This window comes from Ammospiza caudacuta, chromosome 3 (genome assembly GCF_027887145.1).
Source record: "Ammospiza caudacuta isolate bAmmCau1 chromosome 3, bAmmCau1.pri, whole genome shotgun sequence".
Taxonomy (NCBI): Eukaryota; Metazoa; Chordata; class Aves; order Passeriformes; family Passerellidae; genus Ammospiza; species Ammospiza caudacuta.
The window spans coordinates 12636125-12653402 of NC_080595.1; the positions used below are offsets into that span (position 1 = coordinate 12636125).

The 17278-nt window shown below is 39.3% G+C and overlaps 1 protein-coding gene across 2 annotated transcripts in view; it reads right to left on the reverse strand.

Moving 5' to 3' along the window:
- Positions 1-592: 592 nt before the first annotated feature.
- MSH2 (mutS homolog 2) overlaps positions 593-17278 on the reverse strand; it is a 48679-nt gene continuing 31993 nt past the window's right edge. Inside the window, exons 9-16 of one of the 2 annotated variants that reach the window (XM_058800977.1) lie at positions 15951-16074; positions 14784-14934; positions 11837-11934; positions 10038-10283; positions 8351-8555; positions 7299-7546; positions 3022-3194; positions 593-979 (exon numbers count right to left, since the gene is read on the reverse strand). In XM_058800977.1, coding sequence (XP_058656960.1) covers positions 809-979; positions 3022-3194; positions 7299-7546; positions 8351-8555; positions 10038-10283; positions 11837-11934; positions 14784-14934; positions 15951-16074 — 1416 coding nt within the window. In that variant the 3' untranslated portion in view covers positions 593-808. Of the gene's footprint in view, positions 980-3021; positions 3195-7298; positions 7547-8349; positions 8556-10037; positions 10284-11836; positions 11935-14783; positions 14935-15950; positions 16075-17278 lie in introns of those variants that run through there. The other variant, XM_058800978.1, reaches the window with a different exon arrangement.

Genomic DNA, 17278 nt, shown 5'->3' on the forward strand with positions numbered 1-17278 from the left:
AAGAGACCAATCCCCACCTGGCTACACCCTCCTTCCAGGGACTTGTAGAGAGGGACAAGGTGTCCCTTGAGCCTCCTTTGGTCCAGACTGAGCCTCCCCAGCTGCTTCTCATCAGCCTTGAGCTCCAGACCCCTGTTCAGCTCCACTGTCCTCCTCTGGAGCCTCTCCAGCACCTCAGTGTGTTTCCCCTAGTGAGGGGCCCAGAACTGGACACAGCACTGGAGGTGTGGCTTCACCAGCGCCAAGTGCAGGGGGACAATCCCTGCCCTGGTCCTGCTGGCCACACTAGTGCTGATACAGGCCAGGATGCCACTGGCCTTCCTGGCCACCTGGACATACTTCAGATGTTGGTTTTTTTTCTAATGGAGCACTAACATAGCATTACTAAATCTTCAGTGAATTAACTGATATAATTGCATCACACAAAAAAGAATCATAGTCTAGGACAAAGATTTTTTGTGTACCTACTGCTGCTTTCCAAGGCTCTGGCAACTGTTTGACACCTCAGCTGTTAGACTTTCTAGCACACTTCTGGAAAAGCATTACCCATTCTGTCTGTGCAATCAATAGCACTCAATATGAAAAACCATTTTATTGCAAACTTCTAACAGGACAAAATGATCCCAACTAAAGCAGGAATCTGGCATGTAATGTGCTCATAATTTTTTACAAAATAATTACAATCCAAGAAAAAATGCCTACATAAATGAGCACAAGTATCATAAAGTATAAAAGCTACAAGACAAGAAAATTATAGTTCTTTCAATACAAAATATGCTTCAGAAGCTCCATCCTGTTCTTGCACATTTCATGATGTAACTTTCGTTCGAGAAATTATTTCATTCACAAAACTGTTGTTCTTTGCCAGCACATCATTTCTCAGCTGCTTCAACTTGACTTTGATGTCTTCTTCTGACATATCTGTCAAGGGCAATGCTTTCACTTGACAGAGAAAATCCTGAATTATCTTTTCACCTTCCTGAAATGGAGAGAAGAGAAGGAAAAGAAAACAGAAAAGGTGTTCAGATTGCAAGCAGGAATTTTCCAAATTCCCTATAGACACAAAGTATTTTTCATCAGCAGAAACTCAGTGCAGGCAAAAATCATGGCTATTTTTGTCCTTGCTATCAAGTTCTGAAGACCAGAACAAACCACTTACACTGGTACCAGAAGTTCTTTTTCCATGCATGAGCAAAAAGCACCAGCTGATCAGCATAAACACAGTATTTAACATTGCAATCTCCTGTAAGTGTTCCACACTTAATTCCAGTGTGCAGCAACATGAGGTGAGCACTGCCAGCAGTAACAGCACCAGAATGGTCATATTACCCAAACCAGTTACTTTTAGAAGGGACTGTCAGTCAAAAGCAATGCTTCAACATGCAAGAGGAAAGGACAAATTGTAACCAAGCAACTGCAGAGTGGTCGTCACCAAGGAGAACAGATGATAATTAAGCTTTATGCATATGCTTTTACACAAACAGGCAAAGTGGGACTTCTAAACAATCTGACTTAAATAGCAAGAACAAACATTGCAATGAACAGCATTCAGAATCCCTGTACTGGAAACAACTGGTCCAGAATGCAGAAGTTTGCCCACTGCTCTGCACTGTAGAATTCTACTGAAAAGTTCACTGAGTTTTCCTCTGATCATTTAAGATTGATGCAGTAGTTTTCAGTGCAGAAGTTTCCAAAAAGTAATAGCACCCTTTTCCCTCTACACACAATGTAAATCAAATTTCCTGGGTGAGACATCTAAAGCTCTGCCATCCTATTGCCTAGAAGGTTTATGGTATATATTCTATTACTGAAACAGCCAAGAATAAAACATGATGATGTATCTGTCACAAGCTTTTGCTATGTCAATTCAATTTACACCAATTTAGGACCATGCAGCCAGGTCCAACTGATCTCAAAATTCCCTCACCATGATGCCTGACACAGGAAAGGTAATAGTGGAGCAACTGAGGTAGCTGGAAGGGAAGCCTTCTGGCAGTAAAAAACAAAACAAACCAGAGATTGTTCCTGGTTCAGTAAGTGGATCTGATGCTTTAGATGAACAACAAATGCAGCTGACCTCTGAAACTGAAAATAAAGTAACAGCTAACAGCCTCTGTCTAGAGCAAAGGCTTTTTAAATGTAGGAATTGTTCTGGATGTGGACTAACACTTCAAGGTTTCCACACACTGGAGTAGTCCCTAGTCTCTGCCAGAAGGAGATCAGGGTGGTACAAGGCTGTGGAGCCTCAGGCTGGCTGCTGGGACACAAAACAAAGCTCTGTGGTTTTGCAGGTTTGTGTGCATGCAGCCAGGAGCACCCAGCTGCACTGGACAAAAACCAATGCAAGCCACAAAGCAGCAGCACTGGATTTCCCAGGAGAATGCCACAGATGCCACTGTCAGGACTCGTAATCCAGCAACAAGACAACACAGGATGTTCTGTGAAAGCTTCCTGGAGCCTTTGCTTTCCTCTACGCTACTTGCAAAGGAAGGTTCTCTAAAGCAACTTTGCTTTGTGACATCCATAAATCAAGTGTAAATCAGCCATTCAGGTACTGATTGGTGTGTAATTTGGTATGATCAGCTGCTGAGATGTGACAGGTCTGATGGGACATCGAAGGGCACCAAGGAGAAGGCTGGGTGTTCACCTTTCCTCTGGTGTGAACAGATCTGCTCACACTGGGCTCCAAGAACACCACGGCACCAATGAACACTCAAACAAGGGGGGGCAAAACCAGGTGTGACCCAACTGCAGGGCCAAGAATATTCTACACAATGGCAACAAAAGCTGTATTTTAAATCTATATTTTTAGATAAAATTCTTGCCTACATTAAATTAATCTAAATCAAACTCACTACCCCTGACCATCTCTTCAACTCCTAACAAACATAGTAGCCAAGCCATTTTGTAATGGAAAAATACATTACAGGGTAATTATCCTCAGGCTTTGGGGGGATCTGAATCCTTAAATGATTTTGCTTCAGCAATTCAAATTTTAAAAAAATATTTCTGACAGCAAACCTCTCTTTCTCTGTATAATTTCTTGGCTGGTGGTTCTCCTTCGGATTCCTTGGACTTGCCAATGTTTTGAAACTCCTCCAGCTCCAGTGCTTTCTCTCTTGCACTTTCTATCACATGTTTTGGGAAAGCCGCCAACTCTGCTACATGTATTCCAAAACTCTGGTCACAAACACCTGGATGCAGAGGAAAAAAACCCAGTTAAGAATTCTTAGAAGACAATATGGCTACACAGAGATTATATGGACATGCTTGTAATAGTTCTTTGTTCTGAAAAATTAGGTGCAGGACATTATTTGTTTGTCCTCAACATTTTCTGATTTCCTTTTTCCACTAAAAATGATAAAACAAAGAATATGCTCTTGTTTAATTAAGCTCTATTAGAGCAGTAATTGTAGAGCTCCAAAGTGCTTCAAGAAGAAACAGAAAACTCTTCAGGCAGAGAGAATTTCCCTCTAGTATTTGAATCAAATTGAACAATGGTTTTTATTAAAGTATTTTGGCACAGTCTGTAGAATATAATAATTTGCATGTTTTTAATAGGTACCTTTGACATTTACTCTATACCTATATAAATATATATGTGTGTGTATAGACAAATATTAAAAATGTTGTATTCTAGATCATCTCTCTCCTCCTCTGCATCTGTACCACATAATTCCTCAGTCTGCAGTCATCTTTAATTATATCAAAATCTCTCAACTGTAACTTCACACTTACTTCAATTAATACACTGTTCATAACATGTTCGAGAAAAGTCCTCTTAATTACTCAGAATATGTAAATTATACACACTTACATAAAACAATTTTTACTTCAGTATCAAAAGCCCTCTGATAAAAATCTATCAATTCTTATTTGTTTATATTATCATAATTCCATTTGTCCTCCCACAGATATTGCTACATCCTTTTAATTCTGGTCTCCAGCAAGGAGTTAAGAATAAATTAATTACACTTACAAAATGTCAATTGTTTTTGGTTTTTTTTGTTAACTAATCATCTATTAAATACCAAGTAACCAAAGAATAGGTGAAGGAAAACTTAGCATTTAGACTTTTTCTGTTTTATTAACCCTGTGATCTCTCAGGTTTCTTAAAGGAAAGGAATCCATTTAAGCAGGAATTGATGTTCTTGATTTTGTTTTAAAAAGACACACCTGCCCAGACCCAGAGCTAACTCAGTTCTCAGCTCAGAGAATCCTGAGCAGAGGCCTCACTTCATGAGTCTCCTCTTCTGGTGATTTTGTCACTCTTGAAGCACAAAGACATGGTTGGAAACACTGTATAGAAGTTCCTTATCATGTTTTCCAGGTCTGGTTATACATTTCCAACGACATCAAACCTGCTATTTGTTTCACAACACAGCTGTATCTGAGCTGCCTGTATGCACATCCCTGATGGAGCAATGTGACAACCCCAAAAAGGAAAGAGCACAACATTAATGCAGAAACTTAGGTGAGAGATGTTTATCTGATTGGAGACCAGGTATTTAAAGATGAAGATTTCATAGTGTTGCATCTCCTGTGACAGAGGTTTAAGTAGAAAGATAAAAATTTTGTGTCTCCATGCTCAACAGCACTTCCAAGAAAACGGATGGAACAAAAAGACATTGCATGTACAAAGATGTGTATGACTAAAAATGGCAAAACTGACTGAAGAAAAATATGAAACTGGGCTTCTACAGTTCTTATCACAACCAGAATGGCTGAATTAATACAGACAGGTTTTAAAAACAAAAGGAGTTGGGAATATCAGGGGGCTTTATTGTAGGAGCTGCTGCTCCAGAAGATGTAGAAGGTTTTCATATAGTGTGTATTGATTCTCTCCTCAACCAACATGCTCAAATTGAGGCACCTAAAGATGGCTTGTTGGCATATTCTGTACATCATCTCCTGCTGTTCAAAATCCCCTTGGTACCCAATGTGCACTTGCAGCAGTTCATGACTATTTTTATGACTATTTTTATTCAGTTCCAATGCCACACTGAGTCCCCTTTTAAGCACCAATTTGAGCCTGAACATTCACTTTGTGGAAGGAGCTCAGCATGTGCTGGAGAAGATGGGGAACAGCAAACTAGGAAAGAACAACAGACACCTCCTCTCCAGTGGGAACCAGAGCCACAGCAATTTGGAGCAATATTCAAGCAAAAACTGGGCATTCCCTAGGAGCATTCCTTACTTCTGCTCCTGCTGTGATTCCCCTTGCTCAGAGCAGCCTCCCACAGTTTTACAGAAAAGTACCCAAAACCTAACTCCAAGATTATAGCCAGAGGGGAACACAAAATTACAAGTGGTCATACATGTAATCTACAGGCAAGAAATGATGTAATTTAATGGATTTAAAACCAGAAGAAATGAGTAAGAAGTAGGCAGTTAGTGATGTCATAGGAGTAAAACCAGCAAGGTATCAGACCCAGGATAGCCAGTGTTCTACAGTAACCCTGCTCTGCCCATTTAGTGTTACCTAAGCCATTCCTCTGCTGTGCAACTCAGAAGAGGAAAATTAAGAGGTACACAGAGTGAGAAGGAGCACTCTGCCCACATTTTAAATCAAAACTTCAGCCCAGAGATTGCCAGCTGGACTGAAATACTCTAGTGAGAACAATCCAAAATCACTGTAGAGTTCACAACTAAATTAGAATGCCATAAATGGGCACACCTTGCAAGCCACAGTTACAGCTCTGCTTTATTTAGCAATAAATACAGGCTCCTGCTGAAGGGAACAAAACCAAATGATGGGGATATAGGGAAACAGGAGGAATAGATGAAATTATGCCTGATTAAAAATTGTTTCATTTAATACTGAAAGGAATAACTGGATCCACTAAAAGACTTTAATTAAATACATCTAACTGAAATTGTACTAACAAAACAGGCTTCTTGTTGTTTTCTTGTGATGCCATTTGCTAAAAATTACCCACATGACTTTTCCTACATCAAACTCCTATATAAATTGGGCAATGTAAGACTAAGTCTTATTACAATGAAATAGCCATTATTAAAAACTGTCAGCACATAAAAGGTGCACTCATTCCTTTTAAAAGAACAGTTTAAGAAATGTAAGTCTCTTCCATAAGCAGGTCAAAATAGCTGTTTTAGGAAAACTGAAAATAACCTTCTGGAACCCTTCTTCTTTAAAAAAGGGAACAACTCAAAAGCATCAACCTGAGTGTCAGAAATAGGCTAGACACCCTAAGAAATAATCATTAACATCATCACCTACTGTGCTCACACAGAGCTCCTGTCACACACACTGTCCATGGACAGAGAAGAATGAATATATATATATATATATATATATATATATATATATATATATATAAAATATATATTATAAACCCCAAGCCTGGAGTGTGACACGAATTTTGGGGGGGATTTTTTTTTTCCATTAATGCTGGAACCCTGATTACTGAGAATTTTTAACTTTCTGTGCTGACAAGCACTGACCCCCAAGAGAACACTGCAATTAACCTGAAGCCATAGAGAAAGCTTCCAAAATTGAATAATAGAACTAGGATTATAAGTGTGTAGTTTGAACAGAAATGTGTAATATCACAAAGCAAAAAACTTGGGAGTTTAAAGATTTTTTATATATAAAACAAAACAGAAGTTTTAGAGCAGAAGCTAGTCCTTCTTCTTCATGAGTTTAAGTAATGTGTAATTAGATAAAGTCCACGTTGAGGGTTTGTGTAGTTATTAAGTCAAAAATAATTTAAGTGCCGTTTCTTAATTAAACAGTTTATCCTTCAAAAACCTTCTAGAAAAAGAAATACATCTCCATTTTTTAATTTATTAGTAAAGCACTGCAGAACTCACAACTTATAGGACTGTTGCATAAATAAACACTAATAAACATCTAAATCTGAACAAAAAGCTCTAGATCACACATTTAATCCCAACCTTAAAAAAAAAAAAAACAAAAAACAAACCCAAAAAAATCTCCAAAAAAATCTCCAAAAAACCAAAAGCAAAATAAGGCCAAAAAACCAACCAAACAAAAAACCAACAAAACCAAAAAACAATAACAAAAAACCCCATAAAAACCCTCAAAAAATAAAACAAAAAAAAAACCAACCAACCAAACAAAAAAAAAAGAAAAAAAACCCCCCACAAAACAAAATTAAAAAAAAAAAAACAAAACAAAACAAAACAAAAAGGCACCAAAAAAAAAAAAAAAAAAACAAAAAACCAACAACAAACCCAAAACAGAAAATCCACACAATAAGACTTTTCTCTCTCAGGACTCTCAGACTTTTCTCAAAGCTGAGACCCGGCCTTACCTTCCTTGACCCGATAGAGCATGGTGAGTGTGTCATCGCTGGTCAGAGCAGTGACATGGAGGTTGTTTACTGTTGGCACTTGGTCAGCAAGAGCTGTGAGCTCATGGAAGTGTGTGGCAAACATGGCAAACCCACAGATTTTGCTGGCAATGTATTCCGAGATAGCCCAGGCCAAGCCAAAGCCATCGTAGGTGGAAGTTCCTCTTCCCAGCTCATCAATGATTATCAGGGAGTTTTCAGTTGCTGTCCTAAAAGCACAAGAGCATTTGTTAATGTTTGAGAGCAGCATGAACTCTGGATATTGGAATATGACAAGTTCTGATGTGGATGCAGAGCATGGAAGAGGCAAAAGACCCTGCTTATTTACAAATATAGTGCAGACACAGCATCACACAGATCATTCCACACTAGGCTCTTGGTCCCATTTAGACTTCGGCCTCTTGGTAGAAACTCTGTATTGACCACTGGAATAAACAGAAGGCTACTTCCAGAACTTATGCACCAGCTAAAAAGAATTTGAGATTCTCTATTGTATGTGCACTCCCCTCAATGAAGGCAGGAATGATGAATCTGACTCCATGTTTTCAGAAGGCTAATTTATTATTTTATGATACTGTATTATATTAAAAAATACTATACTAAACTATACTAAAGAATACAGCAAGGATACTTACAGAAGGCTAAAAAGATAATAATGAAAATTCATGACTCTCTCCAGAGTCTCAACACAGCTTGACAGTGATTGGCCAATGAGTCAAAATAATTCACAGAAAATCAATGAAACAATCATGTGTTGGTAAACAATCTCCAAACACATTCCACATGAGCAAAACAGAGGAGAAGCAAATGAGATATTTATTGTTTTCATTTTTTGAGGCTTCTCAGTTTCCCAGGAGAAAAATCCTGGGTGAAGGGGTTTTTCAGAAAATGTGAATGCGACAACTCTCCACTAAGACTCCACAGAAAAGAAAAATCTCAAATGCACCTCTCTCAGAGCACTTCTTTTCCCACCAAGCCCCAACAAGACAATCAAACAAAAGCCCAGGACTTGCCTGAGGATTGAGGCAGTTTCCAGCATCTCAGCCATGAAGGTGGACACTCCTTTGAGCTGGCTGTCCCCGGCTCCCACCCGAGCCAGGATACAATCCACAATGGTTATTTCTGCAGACTCACAGGGCACAAAGCACCCAATCTGGGCCATGAGAACAATCACCCCTGTCTGCCGGATGTATGTTGATTTTCCCCCCATGTTAGGGCCTAAAGGAGAAATTTTCCAAAAATTAATTGAAAAAGCATCATCTTTTTACAATTCAACAGTTTTTTAAAAGGAGAAAAGGCTCTAAATTAGAACAAAGAGTGTTTAAATTTATTACTCTCTTGCCAGAAAAGAGCAGCAAACTTGTCTAACAGGTACAACAAGTGGCTCCAGGGCTAACAAGGCTTGATTGTTTGTCTTACTGAATACTCCTTTTTCAAAAGAAAGGTGAACACAGAAAATCAGGGGCCTTCATTAGTTTTGGGACTTTTCAAAAGTATAAGCAGTCATCTAAAACATGTATTCATACCTAAAACTAATAAGCTTTAAATTAAAAAATTATCAGTATTTATTTCTGCTTAAGAATTGTAATAATTTATTTTTACCTCAAACAACTATTAACATTTCTCTGTAAAAATGAAAAGCTTAGTTACAGACTGGGTACAAGCTAATGGGTCGCTCAGAATCAGCAAACCCAGATATTAAGCAGTTAATTGTAACTGAAATACAAATGAAATAAAAAGTATTATCCAGAAAACCAGTAATTAAAACCAATTTTACACTTTTGCTAACCAGCAAAAGAAGCGTGTTACCATGCATTAATTCAGATTTTTTATTTTTCTTTTTGATTATGTTAGAAGTGCTCATTAATTATTCTCTAATTTCAGATCTTTGCCACTCAGAACGTATGTTAAGGACATCTGGATGGAAATTAAGATTCAATTAAATCTATAAACACTTAAAATGTTTTAGTGTGTAGTAAAATTATCTTAATTACACCAGAGAAAAGGGTAAAAAATGGTACAGTCACTGAAACATGTATTGCATTGAAAATAATCTTTAATGCTTCACAAAGAAAACACTAACAAAGCACAACTGATGCCTAGTGGAATTTTCCAAATCACTTTAGCAGGGTCAGGCTTTCCAGCTCCTGAAGCTGCCTGGCTTGTGCAGTTACATTCACTAAGTTCTTACTTTAGGGAAGGACTAATTTCTTATTTTCTACTGTCCAGCAGCCTCTCTTTTCTCCACAAATGACTCTTTGTAAATTAGTGATCACCTTCTCCAAACAGTACATTACAACTAAAATTATAATAACTAATTCCAGTACAGTTAGTCTGGATTATGAAAACTGTGCTTGTATGTACAGAAATATATAGAATATCCACAGTCAAAGGGTAACATGAACATTGTGGACACTTTTTAAAAATATATAATAAAACTAGCAATAAATAATAGGTTACAAATACCCTCCCTTCTTTTCCAGAGCTAAATCTTACTCCCCATGTAGAAAGATGATAACTCAGTAGCTGCTCACCCTTGATGAGAGAAATCGTTCTGACAGAAATTTATTAGCTCGCTGATTTGTTTTGCCTGTTGCTGGTTTGGTTTTTTCCTCTTTAAAAAGACATCATTATTGGAAACACGCGAGACATTCACAAAGTAAACAACAAACAAACAAAGAAGAGAAGGGCAGTATTTACCAGTAATGATGTGGAACATCTGCTTGCCCTTCTCGAAGGTGATGTCGTTGGGGATGAAGGCCACGTCGTCCTGCGCCTCGATGCAGGGGTGCCGGGCCCCCCTCAGCACCATCCTGCCCCGGCCCTTCTCCAGCACCACAGGCCGCACGTACGGCACCGGGGCCCCGTTGGACACGTGGGCAAAGCTGACAATGGCGTCCAGCTGGGCTATCACATCGTTCATGGTCTGCATGGGCTCTGCATAGCCTGTGTGCACACAGGGGATGGGGGGTCAGGGCCATCAGCTGTTCTTTTGCTCTGCTGAGAAGGTACCTTGAAGCCTACGCTGAGTCCAGCAAGGTAATTCATCTGCAGTAACAACTGTCTTCAAGAGGAAAGTCACCCCCTGGGAGAGCCTAGGGTGCAATCCTGAAGCTCCCATGCCTTGAATACCAAGGACACTTCTTCAGACTAAGGAAAGGAGGAGGTGAGGCCATGTCACAGACATCTTTCATAAAAATCCTTTCTTTAGGATTTTTCCCTCTTCTGGAGGGCTGAAGCCCCAGAAAGAGAATGTAAACAATGGTTATCTGCCGCTGTGGAATGCAACAGGTGCAGCTGTGATTTGCCCATGTTCCATGTTTACAATTAAGGGCCAATCAGGGACCAAGCTCTCTGAGACAGATTCACAGAGAGCTCCCTTGTTTATTCCTTCCTATGCTATTCTTAGCTTAGCAGCTTCTGAACTTTTCTCTCTATTCCTATTAATATAGTATTAATGTATTATATATCATAAAATAATAAATCCAGCCTTCTGATCATGGAGTCAAGATTCTCGTCTCTCTCTTCACCCCTGAGGAACCCTTACGAGCCCAGTAACCACGCCATGTTGATTATTTTCCTCATCTGGAAATCCAGTAAGTTTCCTTCATGAACAATACACAGCACTGTGATGCTCATGCAAGCAAAGACACTTCAGACACAGCACAGACACTTCAGACACAGCAGCCATCTGTGCTTGTGTGAATGATGGCGGGGAGAGGTCTGTCAGATACAGAGCCTGTGACACCAGGATAGATGGCCCAGCATCACCAGTACCAGCTTTTGAAGTTCTGGTGTTTGGCTTTTGAAGTTTTGGTGTTTTCTTCTGTGAAAGGGATGAGGGACTGGAGCCTAAAGCCCAAATTCCCCAGTGTCTCTTCTGCTTTTGGTGAAGGATAGTAAAGAATGCCCTGTAAGTAGGCAATCTTAGAGCAAAATATATGGAAAAAACTTAGGAAACCAGTAATTTTTATTGTCATATAAGCAGTGACTAACTTGATCTTCTACTCCTTATCAATGTTCTTAGACCTCAGGTCCCGCTCCTTCAGTCCTCTGTTCTCCTTTACCTCTTCTGCTGTCTGGGTGAAGATGCCCAGAGTCAGGCAGGTAGGTGGAGGGAGGATAGATGTGACCCTTATGGCCTTATTTTTGTTCCTACTATGGGATTAGCATTTGCACACACCTCATCACTGCACATCTGCAGCAATGCCAGGAAAGGGTCTGGTTACAGAAAGCAATTAATATTTCAAAAAATCCTGGGAGAAGGAATTTTTCAGAAAATGTCAGTGTGACAATTCTCCACTAAGATTCCCCAGAAAAGAAAAATCTCAAATGCACCTCTCTTCAATTGGTGTCAAAAGTGAGCTCACATCTCACTTTTGACACCAATTCTTTGGGCAATATTACAGTTTGTCTCTGTAAAAGAGAAACCTCAAAGAAACAGCAAGTCCTCCCTCCCAGCACTCCAGACTGACACACATCAACAGTGGCATATTCACCTGAAGCAATGTTAATGATTTCCTTAACAATTGCATCCTGAGCCTCTTCATACTCTTCCCTGTTCTTTATATATTCATCATTGATGGCACTCAGTTTGCTGTGAACAAAACAAGAGTATTTAGAAGCTGTGATGTTGTGCCTTCACCTATAGTGCCAAACTTTTGGCCTCCTCATCTGAGTCTATACCAAGTGTCCCCAGCTGTTTTAACAGCAAGGTTCAGCACAAAGACCACAAAGCAACTGACCTACAATTCATCCACACCAAGGCAGCCTCAAGATTAATTCCAAGTTTAAGATCACCCATAAAGGCCAAACCAGAAATTCTAGCATCAACACATGACATCATCTATGTTTGTTATAGAGCTGCTGTGTGATAAGAACTAGCTCTTCAAAGTGAATTTCTGGCTATTTTGCTACATTTTGCTGCTAAGCAACTGTGTAATTAGCCCAGAGTCCTACAACAGGCTTATCAGATCTGAAGGCATTGGCTTCTTTCATTTGGTAAAAACCTAAATTAATTACTGTCACTATGAACAGGTTCTGATCTTCCAACTTAGGTAAGCTGAAATAAAGACAAGAGTTTAAACAAGTTTTTATTCTTCTCAAGCTTGTCTCCTAAACAAAGAACAAGAGTCTGCAAGACTGAATAAGAAACACACCCAAGTAGTGTGCCCACACTACAGACAGAAGTCAGTCTTGTGCTTCAAGTACCACCTACAGAAGCAACTATAACTTAACTAAGTACAGAGAATTCTTTTTTATTAGTGATGCATGGGCTGCCTCACTAAGGGAAAGTAGCAGATGACAAAGTACAGGTTCTAAGTACATCTTCTCAGTTACAGAAAAGCCTAACTTCATCATACATTTAGATTCGCAACACATTTGGAACCAGAAAAAAGCTGTTTTACATCTCATGGATGTTTTTAAAAAATATCCTAAGAGTAAATGTTAAAACAAAATGCAATTAAGGTTTACACTTTGTTCATGTAAGTAAATTGGTGTGAAATACAACAGCATGTTGGGGTCTCTTGCTGGTCAGAGTGACCCCAAGAAGAGTTCCAAAGTCTCTTTTCCCAGCCCAACACTCTAAGGAGTCAGGGCTCTTCATTTCTCAGTCTCAAGGTTGTTTATTCTTTCTCCTGACCTGCTGAGGTCTGCTCAGCAAGACAGTCTGAGGCACTCTGCCTGCCCCAGGGCGGTGTTATGTCTTTATACTGAAAACTACATATACAATGTTTACTTTCCAATATCTATCACCTATGTTAGACAGTGAGCCTCTACTCTAAACTAATCTGTAAGTGCCACCATCACAGCAGAAGGTGGAGGCCAAGAAGAAGAAGGAGAAAGGCTGGACATGCCCAGTTCCCTCCATCTTGCCCCACTGAATCCCCATTCTGAAAAACCCAAAATCTACTTTTTCACCTTGTGATAAATTCACTATCATTCTACTTAATTTCTCATGGCTTGCAGATCTTTATCTAAGGTAGGCAACTTGCTCCACGGGTCATAATCAAAACCACAGGCATTTCTGGGCTCTGTGCCAGGGTCTCTGAGCCCCCTGGCAGGGGTCTTGGCTGCTCAGGACAGCCAGAAGGATATCCTGGGTCCGGACACCAGCACATTGGGTGGTGTGAACCAGTATGTTTGCCCTCCTTTTCAAAGATAAGGATTTATAACTATGGAAGTGAGTGATTAACATAAACCAGCCTCTACACCATCAAGCTGCTGAACACAAGCCAGCAGTGTGGCCCTGAGGCAGAGAAGGCCAAGGCCATGCTGGCTGCTCTAGCCAGAGTGGACCCAGCAGGTTGAAGGAAGTCATTCTTCCCCTCTACCCAGCACTCCTGAGATTGCGTCTGTTTTTTTGCGTTTTGTCTTCCCAACACTGAACCTGGAGCAGATGCTCACCACAAAGGCACAGAGCTGGAGCACAGGGCACACAAGGACCAGGCTGAGAGAGATTCCAGCCCAGGCTGAGGATCTGGGGTCAGCCTGGAGGGAAGAGGCAACAGACTCTCCTTGGACGTGCAGAGCAAAAGAATGAGATCCTAAGATCCAAGTTTCTGTGAGGAAAATTCTCCTTAGATCTGATCAGGAGAGCTTTCATAAACAGTAATTCAGCACTGGAACTTGTGCCACAAGGCTGTGAGGGATACTTAGAGGATGGGCACTTAGGCAAAGCCTTGGGCTACCCTATCTAAGCTTGAGATGGGATCTAATTTCCAAGTGCATCAGCTTTGAGTGAGTGATAAGAAGCAGCCTTCAACCTAAATTATTACCCAATTCTGCACAGGCAACTTTCTACTTTGTTTCCTCTGTATCAAAACACTGAAGAACAGAGAAACATCTGACTGATACAGCCCCTGCTCCTGCTAAAACACTCTGAAAGAGCAAAAATTCAACAAAAAAATAGAGACTTTTCAGCTGATCTGTGTCAGAACTGCTGTCCAGACAAGGACACACTGAAACAGCCTCAATGCAATTAGCCTGAAGATTTAAATTTTTTTAACAGCTCAATTAAAAGTGGCACAGAATTGAAGTTCAATACACAGGACTAACAGAAATTAGAGAGGATTTGGAACAAAGGGGGAAAAAAAGTAATCAGCAACAAAATTCTGCATGTCACATTCGCTGATAAACATAAATTCCCTAGTGCAATTTGTGTCTGTATAAACACTCACAGTAAAAGCAATTATGATGGTTGCTGCAGCTAAAACAGAGAAATTACCCCAAGTCAAAGGACCAAAAATAGATAACAGTTGGCAACATAAATGGGGAATGCAGCTTTTAACATAAACTCTATGCCAGTCCTGCTCAATATTTCAATCTGTGAGTCAATTAAAAAGGTGACAGTTTGTAGGGAATGCAGTTTATCAGCATAATTATAAAGGAACAATTCTATTACTTTCAGAACAGGCTTAAAAAATCACGAATATCATCTCATACCTGTTAGTAAATTTCACACCATTCTTCTGTGTATCAATGATTCCATATTTTGAATTGTTACGGAGAGCTTTTTCCTCCTTACAAGTTACCCTAAAGTGATGGCCAAACTGTGAATTTGTCTCCAGCTTGATACTTTTGCCAGCTTCCAAACCTTTCAGATGAAAACAAAGAAAAAGAAACCAGCTGTATTATCACAAATCCTGCATCCTGTGCTATTCCTGCTCACTAGCCCTCAGTTCCCATGATTTAGCCTCTTACATGACCTAATTGAGTGGACCTGCTTTGGTTCTGTACAGCTGTGAGAAATACCCAGACCAAATACAAATATATATGGATTCATTCTCTGCTCTTACTTTAAAATGCTCTCAAACTGCATATTCAAATCAGGTTCTCAAAATGCAAGGACACTCTGCATTGTTGGTGTTAGCACAGCACCTTTACTATCATGATCCTTCTACTAACACATAGCTCTGTTACAAGATTTCTCATTCCATCCCTACATAATCTTGGCTTTCCTTCTTCTCATCCAGGTACCATCTTTACACTAAAAAAAAAAAAAATCAAAACAAAAAAAAAAAATTGCAAGCTCTTAGTATAGTGTTGTAAGCAAGTAAGTATAGTGTTGTAATTTTTCCTTGCCATATTTGCATTAAAAGTTGGTGGCTTTTTCTTTTTCTTAAAGTTGATATTACAATGCCCAATTCATCAGCTGCACATGGAATTTTCTGCATAGGACAATCAACACTTTAAATGTCTCATTTGCTTATGAATTACATTTTGCTAGGAACATCAAAAGAAAGCTGAATGGACACTCAAGATAATGCACAGAAGGGGGGGAAAAAGTGCCGGTCCTCAAAGAATGTAAAACAGAACTAGAGCTGGCCAAGAGTTTGAGGAGTTACAGTTCTACAAAATGGATCCTGAAACATATATGATCATTTCTGAAATAATTTGGAATGTTGTTTAAAAAAAAAAATTAAGGCAAAGTTATAAGCCACAAATCCGTGTTTTCAACAGCTTGTACTGCAACAACTCAAGTCAGCCTAACTCAATAATATAATAATGCAAAAATCTTTTAACCCTTTAACCTCTTTATACCAGTCTTCATCACCTGATTGCAAAACATTTCACAAAGGAGACATGAATGAAAGGCAGTTCAAACCCTACCTAGTTCTTTGGCTGCAGTCTTTAGTAAGGACTGCATTTTTTCTTCCAGTTCATTCATCTTCTCTCTTAATTCTGTTAAATTAGGATCAAAAGAAGCCTTGACGAGAAATTCATGATTCTCCACCTAGAGAAAAAGAACAAGAAAAGATTTATATGAACATAAGTAATAATAATAAAAAATCTTTCTGATCATACACAGTGAAATGAATTTACTTCACAATTCACACAAAATTTTTTTATAAATACATAATGTTGTCATGCAATGCTGTTTGTGATAGTTGGTGTCTGGTTCAACTGCAAAACAAACACATCTCAAATACTTGTTTTCTCACATAATGTACTCCATACACACAAAATATACCAATTTAACACAATCCTTTTTGCTGAAATGGAGTTGCCTGCACATTTATTTGTAAATAAATGACAGAGCAGTAGGCAGGGCAAAAAGGGAAGCCAGAGGGAATGAAATTGTCATGTACATGATCATTTCTGCTACCCTGGACTTAGGCAGCTAATCAAGACAGAGCATGGGGTGTTTCAAACAAGAAGCCTTTGGAAAGTGAAGTTTCTGAATCAGTAATTTCTGCCCCAAAAGGGACTCTAGAGACTTAGGAAGGAATCTACATAGCGTCACTAAAAATTCCACAAATTTCAACCCAGCTCTTGAGTTGAAAAGCAGACATGGTTCCTTCCAAGCTTAAATTTTCAGAGGCAAGGATGAAGCATTTCATGTTTTTGTTGTATTTCATCTCTTTTCTCTCCCTTCCCTGTGCTTCCACTGCCAGGTGGCTGCGTACCAAAAGCACCACCAAACTTTGAAGTTGCCCTGACTTGAGGAGGAGGTTGGAGTAGATGGTTTCTCAAAGGGCCCTTATGATTCTGAGATAAATAGGAATGGAAGTGACAGTTTCTCAACTTTTATTACAGCTAGGTAAATGAATAACCATATCCCACGCTTTTTGAACTTAGATGTTTCTTTTTATATTAGAATGGATTATTGACATAATTTAGTTGCTATGACAACCTATCCTTCAATTGCACTCAGAATAGAACTGCCTATTTTATTTGAACTCCCTCAAAATCCAAGGGGAATTTCAAGTCAAAGTTCAGATTCTGGTGTTCATAGGGACAAGGTTTATTCTTCTGGTAAAACCAGTGTTGGCTTAGCTATAGACATTTTCCAGTACCTTGAAGGAGGGGAAAAATCAAACTTAACATGCCAGATTCTATGGGATTTGACTAAAAATAACTGACTTGTTATTCTGTTTAGAAGGACAACAAAACATTTTTAAAGTAGAACCTGAAAAGAAACTTGAAGAGCTGGACTA